At 42.6% G+C, this 13,623-nt stretch overlaps 1 protein-coding gene across 4 annotated transcripts in view; it reads left to right on the top strand.

Moving 5' to 3' along the window:
- VPS41 (VPS41, HOPS complex subunit) overlaps window positions 1-13,623 on the top strand; it is a 185,012-nt gene that overhangs the window by 100,923 nt on the left and 70,466 nt on the right. For all 4 annotated transcript variants that reach the window (XM_019509076.1, XM_019509074.1, XM_019509075.1 and 1 more), the window contains 3 exons: window positions 168-287; window positions 4,618-4,764; window positions 5,957-6,023. In XM_019509076.1, the coding sequence (XP_019364621.1) occupies window positions 168-287; window positions 4,618-4,764; window positions 5,957-6,023 (334 nt within the window). The remainder of the gene's footprint in view (window positions 1-167; window positions 288-4,617; window positions 4,765-5,956; window positions 6,024-13,623) is intronic.

Genomic DNA, 13,623 nt, shown 5'->3' with positions numbered 1-13,623 from the left:
TGTAATCCATCTTAAATGTTTGACCTTATTTACTTCCCTCTCTTTGGTCCCCACCCTTCACCCCTTGAACTGTGAGCATGTTACAAACCATAAATCAAACATACTAATCCATTACAGACGGCATGACTTCATACAACTGTTTTTCTTGTTGTTACACGTCTCTACAGTTGTTGTTATATGACAAGAATTGGATGAACAGATGGAAGCCTTCTGTTTTACATGAAGGAGAAGGAAATATAAGAAATGTAAAATGGAGAGGACATTTAATTGCTTGGGCTAATAACATGGTAAGTATTTCCTTGCTGTTCTTTGCAGCTATATAGAAATATCTTGGTATGTACAATTGACTGATAGTCCTAAAAATTTTGAAATAGCATCAGGTGTCCAAATACTTATTTTGTAAACTGTTTGACTGTGTTCAAATTATTAACTATATAAGGCAGTCCAGCACTGATGGATGTTCTGAGGTGTGTTTTATACACGCACCCACTTCTACCCCATTAGTGCTTGCACGTGGCTCCTCCTCATGCTCTTACAATCAACTCTTTAAAACTAGAAAGACTTAACAACTGTATATACCCCTTCTACAGACACAGATATCTTGCACCATTGTAAAGCAATGGTTTGGATTAACATCATATACTCTGGTAGACTGCCAGTTTAAGTCAAATTTGTGAATCTTGATTTAAGCAAACTAGTAGCATTAAAATGTTGAATAGGTGCAAATCTAACGAGACATGATTCCAAGGTTTCACCAAAAAAATCCTAATTTTGGATTAACAAAATGCTTAGCAGAAGATAAATCTTTTCCCCAGAAGTATAATTCATAGATTTTAAGACCAAAAGGGATGGTCACAATCATAGTGTTGATTTTCTTGAGTAACACATTGTACCAACTTTGCAAATACAAGGCATAATTTAGGTAAAAGCTTCAAACCCCACTACTAGCAAGTAGCCAGCCTAGGGAAATTTTTGTAAAGTACCTATCAGTGATATAGGTTCTTAAGTATCATTTTTTTTTTAAATGAAAATTAGGTACTTTAGGAAAATTTTACTCCTGTGATGTTTGAAGCTGTGACATTAATGGCATTTTTTAGATGTTGCTCTGATCCAGTTTCAAAAGGTATCTTATAGACAGACCTGAGCTTTTACTGCTCATATATGCCTTATGAATGAGTCTGCTATAGGGATCTAGCTTCTACTGCCACTTGATCTTTCTGGTATTAGCACAATTTGAGGTTCATTCTTTCCAGAGCCACACAATTAAAATATATATTCATGGGGAATCTGCTGGAAGTAGATATGACAGTGGAGGAGAGGCATCCCCAGAGAGTGCACCACATAGGGATGCAGAATACTAATAAAATGTTGAGAACCATCTGTCAGAGTCAAAAAGTCATGGTCAAGCCTATTTTATATGAAAAATGAAATGACTCTTGCCCTTCAAAAGATTAATATATTTGGCTATTGGACCTTTATTTTCTCTTTGCCTCTTTTATTTCCAGGATATTCTTTTCCTAGCCTAGTTTATGTTCTATTCTGTTGAGCTCACTTAAGGAATGCTTTTTATACCATCGTAACTTTTTGTGTTGGTTTTATTTCTTCCCTTGTATACTTTGCCTTCTGACATGTTACGTGCAAACCTGTTGGATTTCTGATATTTGGAAAGAACCGTCACGTTACTTAGGCAAAATTATATGTCAGGAGTTTATGTAACCAACTTCTGTCTGCTTCTGTTCCCATCTATACCCGATTCACAAAGAATCAATTTGTAGAGGTGCATAGATACTTTGGTCTGATATCGCATCGGTACCAATATAAAGAAAATTGACTATATCAGAAATTGGCCCGATGTGGCTGATAATTTAGCTGATAAATGCCCATGTGTGTGCAGCCGCAGAGCAGTGCAGCACGCAGGCAGGCAGCAAAGAGTGCAGCTCAGCAGCTTGGAGAGCTGCGTGCAGCTGGTAAATCAGTTGTGGTGGATGGGGAGGGAAGGGGCATTGCCTGCCTCCCAGCACCACTGCCACCCGCCCCGAGTGCAGTGTGGCCTAGCCCCCACCCCTCCGGGAAGAGCCCGGCATGGCCCCCGGCCCCAGCCCACTGCAGCAGCCTACCCTGCTCTGCCCTGCACAGATCCAAGGCACACCCCCCTGCCCCATGGTACCCTCCTGGGATGTGTGTAGCGGCCGGAGCTGGTCCCCCTCACCGCACCCCCTGGATGAGCCACAGCTCTGTCCCCCCCTGCCCCTGCTGGGCAGCGCCTGCCCCAGCCCCGCTCCCTCCCTCACTGCAGGAGGCCTTGATCTGCCCCCCCCACATCCCTTCCCTCCCCCCTCTCCTTCCATCACAACAGACTTACCAGCTGGATGCAGCAGTATCGGAAATTGGAGGTCGATATGCCTCCGATGTGCCTCCAATTTCCGATACAAAAATAGGCTAGTGGTATCGGCCCCCAAAATCTCTATTGGTGCACCCCTATTAGTTTGTTACAGCTCCATTTTATATAACTTGGCTCCAAATCTTTAAAGGGGTTTAGTTGCATAACTCCAATTTAAATCCAGTGGGAGGGTGCTTAACATGTTGAAGAATATTGGCCTTAGTGCTTTTGCTCAAGGCATGAAAGGTTCATGCTTTTCACTCTAGAGCCTCCCAGTCATGGCCAAACAGGCACATTTCAGAAATGATTGTATGCTTTGACGTGCAAAGCAGGCGTATCTTCATCAGTGATCTGGAAGATGGGATGGAAGGCACCCTCAAGCAAGTTTGCAGATGACACCAGGCTGTGGGGATTAGTAAATACGGGGACTGTAGGGCTAGGATTCAGAGAGACCAAAACAAATTGGGGGATTGGACCAAAAGAAATCTCATGAAGTTCTTTAAGGATAGGCACAAAGTCCTGCACCTAGGGTAGAACAGTCTCATGCACTGGTACGACTGGCGACTGACTGGCTAAGCAGCAGCTCTGCAGAAAAGGACCTGGGAGTTACAGTGGATAAGAACCTAAATATGAGTTAACAGTGTGCCCTTGTTACAAAGAAGGCTAACAGCATATTGGGCTGCATTAGTAGGAGTGTTGCCAGCAGATGGATGGAAGTGATTATTCCTCTCTATTTGGCACTGGTGAATACTGTGTCCGGTTTTGAGCCCAATGCTACAAGAAGGATGTGGACAAATTGGAGAGGCAATGAAAATTGGAGGGAGAGCAATAAAAATGTTTAGGGGGCAATTTGTAGGGGAAGAGAAGACTGGCTTCATACCTTTTCACTTTCCAAGATGGAAATTCTCTGCTTCCAGTATGTTGCAATTGGATAGAAACACAGATTTTCTGTTTCCCCTGAGAATAGTACCAGCCGCATAGGATACTAGGTTTTCTGGTACCTTTGTAGTCTATGGAAAAGTGGAAAACTGCACTCAGAATTGGGCACGTGACTGTGGGACCAGTTGGGAAGAGATTTAAAGCAGTTGACAAGTAATTCTCTTTTCCACCCATTTATTTCTAATCCTTCGGGAAAGGGTAATGCATAGATGATGAGATGGAAGTTCCTACCAAGCAGTGCAAGGACTGGCAAGTCTTGCATGTTGTGAGGAATATGGTTGTTTGGTCCTGATAAGCCTGTGTTCCCACACAGGCCGTAGCTTTTTCTTCAGATTTGGGACCAAGAAAGGTGATGTTTCTCACAACTTATTAGCTAGAACCCCACAGAGAAGAGACTTAGAAAGCTTTCAAAGGTGGCCCAGTAGCAGAACAGGGTATACTGTGTAGTTCCACTCCGCTCTGCCTGCAGGTAAATGAGAATGTCTTATTAGGAGGTAATTCTGCTTAAAATTATACTGATACCTGTGGATTCTCCCCCATAGCCAATAACACTATGGTTGTTCTCCCTGTGTATAATCATACTTTTCCCAAAATTACCCTGAAATGAATTGCAGTGCCTTGCTTTCTGCCAAATCTGCAAGATCCAGTAGGCTTATCCTTCTCTAGAGAACATTATTCCTAGTAAATTTAATGAGGAACATTGCACAAATTCCTGTAAAGTCTTTCTGAAAGTTCTGTAGATTGAGGAGGGGGCTAGCTCCTAATTCTAAAAGTAACCCGTTATGCATCTTGCATCTTTCTAATATGTTTCTTCTTTGTCTTTGGGTTTGGATTGAATCCTTTAAAAGTATCATATGCACTTGCCTTACTGACCAGCTTGTGGGCTTCTCTTCTCAATCCATCTGCACATCTAGCACTGTCTCCTTTCTACCATTTCACAGATATTTCTGCTTTGGGGCTCCATTTTGTCTGGGACAGATTTTGTTTCTTGCCTGGTTTTCTCTTCCTTTCTTTCCCTTTCTGTCAACTCCTATATCATCTCATCTAAATTGTGCATACAATTATATCATTTCCTTTCTGGTCTGTACCTTTTTAATTTTTTTTCTACTGGCTTATATTGGTCTTATTGAATGTTAATATTTTTCTATCGTGCATCCATTTTGTACAGCCATTTCCTATTATTTGAACCAAAAACTGCTTACACTATCTTGTAAATCCTGACACGGTGGAATGTTTGAAATGAAGTTTGTCGGGAAGGTGTCATATTAAATAAAGTTGTGTTGTATTTAAACTTCCAGGGTGTGAAGATACTTGACATGATCTCCAAGCAAAGAATTACCAATGTGCCTCGAGATAATATAAGCCTTCGTCCAGATATGTATCCCTGCAGCCTTTGCTGGAAGGACAATTTAACGCTGATTATTGGCTGGGGAAATTCAGTAAAGGTACAATTACCTGTCTTTGTAATAAATGCTTGCTGTTATCACAGGCAAACAGAAGATTATTTCTGAAAAGCAAAGACAATCAAAAAGAATGGAATTTGGTTTGACTACTGTGTGCAGAACTCCTGCTGCCATAGAAATGTCATTGGGCTGACCCTCATGAGGAGGAGTAATAACAGACACCCAGTGGTCAGACAGATTTCTCTGTGCATGTACAGTTCATGTAATCCTCAGGGGAATTTTCCTGTTTTGTGGCTTTGAGAGAGTTCCGCCTTTGAAATCTCTTAGAAGGTTGTTGAATTTTTATTTTGCTTAGCATAAACAGGAACACCATATCGTAAGGTTCTTTGTATCATTGTTGACCCTGCTAAGTAAAAAAAAAAAGACAGGGTTAATTTCAGTCAACCATAGAAAAAGGTGAGGAAGAAGTTTGTTTGCATTTCTTTCAGACCTGCTTTAGCAGGGTGCTGGCATTTCAAACACATGCTTTGGAGACTGTATGATTTGCTCAGACTGGCATCTGACAAGAGTTTTGTTACAAGCACATTAGATGCTTTCTAATAACAAAGTGATACATCAGTGCTCAGTGAGAAATTAAAAGTGTTTGGAAAGAGCAGATGGAGAGGGAGGGGAAAGAAAGATAGGTAAAGTCATAAAATCTTTCATGTTGTTACAATCCTGAAGAGTTTGATAGACCATGAGGTTTTATTATAAGTTTGCCAGTTTTTTACTGCGTCTTGGTATTGGTATCTGTGTTATAAGATTCATGCACCTAGAGCAGTTTTGTCAATCAGAAGCCTGCTACATGTTACAGGTATTGTACAATTAACTGGTTAATTGTGCACTTAACTGAGACAAGCTACAAATGTAAAGTACCTTTCACCATAAAATGTCCCATCAGCTATAAAGTTAGACCTTGGAAAATATGTACCAACTTTATAGCTGGCTGCTATCCAGCTTTAGTTTGCACATGGAGCAGGGTCTGCTTCTGCAGCTGAAAGCCCTGCCTGCTGATTGAGTTCCCAGTTGCAAGAGTGCACCATGCCCAGCTGGGGCTGGGAGTCTTGCAGCTGAGGAGACTCTCAGCCCCAGCTTTGCAGGGCTGTAGTTCTAGGAATTCATGGTTCCAAAGTAACACATGATGCAAAAATATTTTTGTAACAAATGTTAATGATACAAATCTTTGTCTTTCTAGATATGCTCAGTAAAGGAACGCCATGCCAGTGAAATGCGAGATCTGCCTAGCCGTTACGTCGAAATAGGTACAATCCTATGGCCTTGTGCATTTAACACAACCTCGTTAAGTTTCCACAGATGAATTTCAGTAATTTTTTGTAAAGCCTGTTTTCCCATATGAAACTGGACAATTGAAATAAGTTTTTTTGTTTGTTTGTTTTCCAGTGGTAGGTTAAGGTTTTTTGTCTTGTCTTCTATTGGACCAATTGTATAGTTAAGAGAGTTGTTTTTGACAAGTTTCGAGGTATCAAGTGCACTCCCTCGGATAACCTGAGGAAGCTTGTCCAACATCTCCCAACTATAGTTGGTCCAAGAAAAGATAGCATAAAAAATCCTTGCCTCTCAACATTTCCTAGACCATCATGGCTACAGCAACATTCCAGACCTGTTTTCAGTGGCTAATTCCTAGGTAGTGTTCTGCTATGACTTCATACACTTTGTTTTTAATCTGAAATGTCATTCTCGTCCTATCTTGGGATGCTCAGAATTCTATAATCTCAGGAGCCTGAAACTGTCATGTGTTTTTAGGACAGGGTTCCTCTTGGGGATTTATACATCTCATATCTTCCTACACATCTATGCTCCTAGAAGCAACTTGAATTTTTGTTTGGTTGGATTAAAAAACAATTAGGAAGCATTAAGGAGCTAAGATAAACTCTAATATACCATACGGGGCTCGATTACAAAGCTTCCCGCTTCCTTTTTTCTTTATCTCCTATGTTTTGTACAGAGCATCAGTAAACTGCCCCACCTTCAGATTGCTTGATACTTGGGTTCTGTCTTTACAGTTTTGTGTGCTCTCTCATTTTCTTGGTGTGTATAAATGTGGAGAAGGCCAAATATTAAGAGTACAATATGAAACAAATTTCAGGGATAAGCTTGGGGGGTAGGTTTTGCTTCTGTATTTGTCAAAAAACACAATTCCTAGAAGAGATTCCTATTTTAAAACATAACTAGCAGGAAGCCTAATTTTTTAGAAGAATGAAAGAGAGAGCTGTATACTGAAAATAACTTTGAGGACCTTTCAGAGTAGAGTTCTTAGACTCTAGTCCATGCATTACTCTCTTCTGGTTTGCCTGTGAGGACGTAGGCATATTAAATTAAAAGATATGAATGAAATCCTGGTTTCTCAAGGTGTGTACAGAGGTTCAAGCAGCCTGTTGGGGAGGCACTCTAGCTCAAGGCACTTTACACAAAGCACCATGAGTTAGAGCACCACGGAACCCAACATTCATTTGCCTGTGGGTTGTGCTGGGGGAGCTTAGATCCTCCCTGCATGGGCCCCGGCCAGCAGACAGAGCCTCTCCAGGAGGCTTCTAGACCACCCCTTTTCTCAGTCACTGGCCTCCCCCAGCTGGTAATTGTCAACAGCAGCAGCTGGGATGGGGGAGGGACAGTTCTTGGGGGGAGCCTGGCTAGGCCTGTATGGTGGTGGGGGGGCTCCCTTCCCTCACCCCTGCCCCCCCACCCCTTGCAAATTTCTTGACAGCAGCAACCTCACGGCTGCCATGCCCAGGGCTGGCAGGGGGAGGGAAGGGAGCCCCCCACCTTGCAGGCCTGGCTCTGCTCCCCCCCCTACCTACCAAGACTGCAGCAGGGGTAGCTGGTCCAGGCCTGTGCAGCAAGGGGGCTCCATTTTTATTCTCCCCCACCCCTGCAAAGCCACATGGGATGTGGGTGGAATTGCCCAAAATTCCTGTACACAGGTTTCTTAAGGAGGTCTGATTTAGAGTATCCCAGTCTGATACTACATCAGACCTTTGTGATGTGGCTACAGAGCGTTTCCGGGGGCCTCATCTCACAAAAAAATGTAACTTCTGTACACCCCCTCAAAAAGCAGTGGTAGAACTCGTACTGTTTTCATGGAAGCGAGGCTTTTACCTTTTGAGTTGAGAATACCAAATGGGAGGATCCTTGTTCTCTATGTGTACATGCAAATATATGTGTGCATGCAGACATGCCCACTCAAGGTAATCACTCTTACTTGACTTGCCCTGACTTTCTGTGATTCTATAACTGAAATTTTATTTTTAACAATATTTTAGACTCTCATCAAACTGTCTAAGTGCAAATCTAAAGGTTTTTGTGGAAGAAACTTCTTGATCCTTCGTTTTTCAGCCTACAGTTTTCTCTGCGTGTTTGAGTGGTTGTTCTTTTTTATCTTGCTTACCTGTTAACAAAGTGCTTGAGACTTTCCTTTCTGGTTTCGGGTCACAGCACTGAGACAATTCTGCTGAATGCTATGAGCAGCTTTAGAACGCGGGTAGAAGGTTGTTGGGGCATAATTTGTTGAGGTCTCAGTAGAGATTACAATAGCTTTTGATATCATCATATAGACAGTCTTGCTTAAGAACCTTCTTTCATGAAGTGCGATCTGTTTTCAGCTTTGTTGATATTCCAACTTTACCTGCAGACACAAGATAACAACATTTAAGGTTCTTAGCCCAGTACAGCAGCCAGTTTGGATGTTTTTGACTGGAGACCTTTGCATCCCCATAAGAGACTATGCAGCTGTTTAACATCTATGCTTTTAATATAAGGAGCTGACAGTAAATAGAACATAACAAACAAGAAGCTGCTTTCAGAGGTTCATTGGCAAGTTATTTGATATGGCATTTTTGTTGTATTAGAGAAAGGAATCAAATAACCAATTACAGTAATGATTATTATATTAAGTATTTTTCCCCTCTGCTCTCAGTATTTTTTCTGAGTTCACAAGGATTTGGAACAATAGTTCAATAAAGCAATTTAACCTAAATTAGTTAAGTCTGATATTACGTCCATCCATGTTTATCTTAAACTGGTTTCAGCCATTTTGAAAGCAGTTTATATGCACTGAACTTCTGTTGTGTCACAGATTTGAACTGGTGTCCAATCACTTATAGCAGTTTATGTGTAACTTCTGCCCCTAGCCATGGGGTGAATGGGGAAGTGTCACACAGGGCTGCTTGATTTTTGGGATAGTACTACCACTATCAACATAGTTCTCCTTGAATGTTAATAGGGCTCAGATTTCTTTTGCTCTAGATCTATGTTTGGAGGCCATAGGCAGACAAGATTCTTTGGGTAAATCCATTATCTTTTATTAGACCAATTCAGATAGTTGGAAAAAAATTTTTTTGCAAGCTTTCAAGTACAAATACCCTTCATCAGTCTGAGGAAGCATCTGTAGTTGGTCTGTGCTGTTCCTGGACAGAATAGTAAAATTCTGTTTTTTACTATTCTGTCCAGGAAGAGCATGGACCAACTGCAAATGCTTCCTCAACCTGACAGAAGGGTATTTGTACCCAAAAGCAATTTGTACAGAACAATTTTTCCAACTATTTGAGTTGGCCTAATAAAAGATTTCGGATTTACCCAAAGAACCTTGTCTGCCAAGAATTATGCAGCAAGTTCTTCACCTTCTTTGATGTTTTGCAATGTCTTCTATCTATGGCAGGATATAAATGTGGCACCTACCTTGCTGCTAAACCACACTGCCCCATAGCATGGAAAAATATGATGAAAACTTTTTTTTTTTTTTAAAGCCAATGGTTTGTTTGCATGAATAAGAAAAATTAGATGAAGTATCTAGTCAGGCCTTTTATGTTAAAACTTATGTTGCAGCGGTAACTTGGTTTATATCTTTCAGTCTAGTAGCAGTGCTATGGTAATTTTTCCCTGTCTCTTTTATGGTATAGTTCACTACTTGCATGCTTCTTTGTTCAAAAGCATAGATAAATTCCAGCAAAATGTAGCTGGTGGTATATTTTTGTTTGTTAGAAGAGCAGATCCTGTTAGTTTAGCTCTGTCAGCTACTACAGTACTGTATCAATTAGAAAGTATTGCTATTGAATTACAGGCTTAACATAGACTAAAGACCATTGTGTTTTTTCTAAAGAGTTTGTAGTCCTGTGTTTGCCCATGGTCTTCATACTGAAGCTACATTTTAGGAAAGAACTTAAACTATGTGCTTAGCTGCGTGAGATACCTAAAGCAGAAGGGTTAATATGAATCCTTTCTTCAGCTGAAGACAAATACCCTTTACAGCAAAGGGTAAGAGGTGATTAATTCTCCATTTACACAGTACTTTTAATTCAAAGCACTTTACAAACGTTTAAGTATCATCCTTACGAAAATCATCAGAGTTTGGTGTTTATATGAATGACAGAGGTATAGATTGAGGAAGGTACAAATAAATAAGCATCTTGTCTAATGTAATTTGGTGACACCTGAAAACGCAACTGAGGATGTTATTCTCAAGTCTCTGCTTTTGTATTCTTCTTCCCTCCTGATGACACTTGATCCATGGCTGTCGCTGGTTGATCTCTCTCTGTGGTCATTGTACATCCACGTAGCTCATCAAATGCACACATGCTAATTTGGTCTTTCCTGGCTTTCTCCTAATTTGGTCTGTACCCCCAAAACAGACTTGGCAGGGCCCCCTGAGGTGGGGTCTTGTTAGCTGGTGCCACCATATCTCATGTTATGGAACAGTATGATACATGCCCCCAGTTTCCCAGACTGTGTGTGTCCATTGGCCTTGTGTTAGACAGCCTGTCTGCTTTGAAGGCTGTGAAACTGTGTGAGACCCAAGCTTTTTAGAAATCAGTTAAGCCCTGCTGCCCATCCTAAACCATTCTAATACATGTTTAAGGTGGCACAAATGTGGAGTAAGCAGATACCCTTACCCTTTGTTGCTTCACATGATCCAAAAATCAGTGGTGCAACAAAAGGTGGTAATTGACTCTGCTGCTTTATTGTGGTGGGTGTTGATTGCGTTTTAGGCTTTCCCAGTTCTGTAGGGCTGGCTAGGTGAGGAAAACCACCACTTTCCCCACTGCTTTAGACTCGCACTGGGGTCAGGGACAGCGAGGGAATGTGCCGGCTGGGCAGGGGTACAGCCAGTGTGCCCTGATGCTCCACACTTGCACTGGGTGGAGGAACACCGGTGTACCCCACTGCTCCAGCTCTGCAGGGAATGCTGGGTGCTTCCCCCCAATCCCCGCATGCCAGCCAGCTTGTGGGGCTGGCTGAGCAGGGAAAGCAGGGAGTCCCACACCATGATGGGTGGTGTTGGCTTAGAAAATGACGTTTAGAGGTTTGCTCCTGGAAATTGGTTTATAGGTTATATATACAAGGCTAAGGACATCTGTTTACTCCACATTTGTGCCACCTTAAAATTTTTTTACACAAATGAGAAATCAGACGAGACCTGGCTCCGTTCTCAGGGCATTTTTATAGTGCGATGCCGGGCACTTTAATTAGCAAGCTGTGCTAATTAGAAGTGCCCATGCATCACGTGTATCAGTGTCACCACATATCCTTGTGCTGAAAAAAAGGTGGCGGGGCACTTTGAACTAAAGCTCATCAGAGATGTTTTATTTCAAAGTGCGCTGCCACCATTTTGTCAGCGCAGAGATGCACAGCGATGCTGATACACATGGTGCACTCTGGTAGCCTCACGTGTCGCATGTATCAGAGTCGCCACTCATCTCCACGCTGACAAAATAGCGGTGGTGCACCTTGAAATAAAACATGTCTGATGAGCTTTAGTTCAAAGCGCCCCACTGCCATTTTTAAAATTTATTACTTGAGACTGCTCTGATGCACTGGATTTCCAGCATGTTGGAGCAGGCTCGTTGCATGTGTGTAGGAGCACTCAGAGACCAGACAAGGCTGCAGTGATCCTGAGAGAGCATCCCCTGGAGTACACTCTGTGACACCTAGTGAACTCATTGGATGGTTGGATTTCAGATTTTAAATTTTAGTAGAAGCATGTTATCGATTTGTTTTCTGGCAAATAGCACCAAGCGTTTGGCTTGGGTTTGTGAAACAAAATACTCTAATACAGTAATGTAGTCCTCTTTAAATATACGGTCCTCTTTTTTCTTTTAAAAAAAAAGAATTTTTTATTGAACTCAATGAGCAGAACATCATCATCAGTGGTTGAATAGGGATGGCTTAGGAATAGTGAGTCCTACATCTGCGCAGGTGTCCCTTGAGACCCTTCCATCCTGAGTTTCTAATTTTATGTATTTCATTTATCAGAGTCCATCATCTCATATCCTGGGCATCTTTATATTGTTAAAATTTAAATGGACAAAGTTACCTACCTAGTAAAACACTAGACCAATATAATGCTGTTAGGTTATTAGCCTTGTCACTTGATTACAAAAAAGGGACATGCTAGTCATTGGCAAGATACCTGCTAAGATAAGTTAGCTTTAATGCTATGGTCCAGAAGCTGCCAAATAGTCCTTCCTTGTTTGTCACTTAAATTGCCCCGTTTGTAGTTTTCATGTATAGAAAACCTGTCTGTTCTGCACTCTTTTGTGAAGGAAAGCTTGCTAGAATGTCACGTTTGAAACCATCCATCATTTTAGGGCCTGGAATTTCACTAATTTGTGGAATAAGTATAATTCCATATAATTTCTGTAAAGACTATAGATTCTTTTCCAGGAGAAATGTGTACTGTAAGTGATGGGAAGCAATATCAGTGATGATTTCATTGCTGTGAGATAGTAAAAAGAGATCGGATGTTTTCAGAAGAACTACAGTATGTTTCTACGTCTCACAGAGTTAAATCATAAGCAATCTTGGTGGAAGCATAGATAAGATTTTGCTTAGTTTCACTGAAGTCATGTATATATTTCATAAATGCAGTTTATTCTGGTAATACAGTTATATAGCAAATCATAGTGCTGCTGACAAAAGACAAAACGCTAGATATGCTGACAGAGTGATGAGCTGGTTGATCTAATAGTTCTCTTTCATATCTAAGTTCTGTGGTATCTGTAATTGGTAATGATAACTAGGGATCCTGGTTTTCCAGGATAAAAAATTTGCAAATTCTCTGATTTTTTTAAAAACCCCTACATTCATTATTAAAATGAAAGGCAATGCCCCTCACTCCCCCCCACCTCCCAGGCCACTGTTCCCACTCCCAGCCCTGCCAGAATGGGCCCCAAGCTGCCAGAGCTACAGGGCCAGGGACCCAAGTCCACAGCCCCCCTGTCTCCAGCAGGATATGGCAGCCACTGCAGCAGAGCGGAGCCTGGATCCCCCACCCTGCTACCTGCTTCTTGCCTGCTGAGGGCTCAGGCAGGGGAGGGGGGGTGGCTCCCTGCCACTTTGTACATTCCCCCAGATCTGCGCGTGGGGCAGAGGCAGGCTCGGGCTCCCGCCCTGCTTCCCTCACTCAGGGCCTCCGTAACCCAGCAAGTACAAGCCGGTGCTGCAAGGCACAGTGGGGTTCACGGGGAAGTTGCTTGCTGCTGTGAGCTCCATGCTGCCCTGGTGACATGTCCACTCCTCGCACGCCAGCAGTGAGGGGCACAGCCCTGTGCCACTGCCCCTGATGCTGTTGTGCACTCAGGAGGTACCTCTCCAAAGCAGTGCAGGGCTCACAACAGCAAGCAGCTGCCCAGTGCAGCCCCGCTATGCCCTGCAGTGCTGGATCACACCCACTGGGCTGTGGGGGCCTCAGGGGAAGGTAGCAGGGCAGGGAGCCCGAGTCTGCAGTTAGCAGCCTACAGCCAACCCCGCCCTGCACGCAGAACTGGGGGCATGGGTGTCCCCTGTGCCCCAGGAGTGCACACAGTGATGGCGAGCAAATTCCCCCCCCCCCCCGATGCCCCCCCCCCG

The sequence above is a fragment of the Gavialis gangeticus genome, unplaced genomic scaffold (assembly GCF_001723915.1).
Source record: "Gavialis gangeticus isolate Ggan-Ray unplaced genomic scaffold, GavGan_comp1, whole genome shotgun sequence".
Taxonomy (NCBI): Eukaryota; Metazoa; Chordata; order Crocodylia; family Gavialidae; genus Gavialis; species Gavialis gangeticus.
The sequence above is the reverse complement of the archived record's forward strand: the minus strand, read 5'-3'. Positions and strand labels throughout refer to the sequence as shown.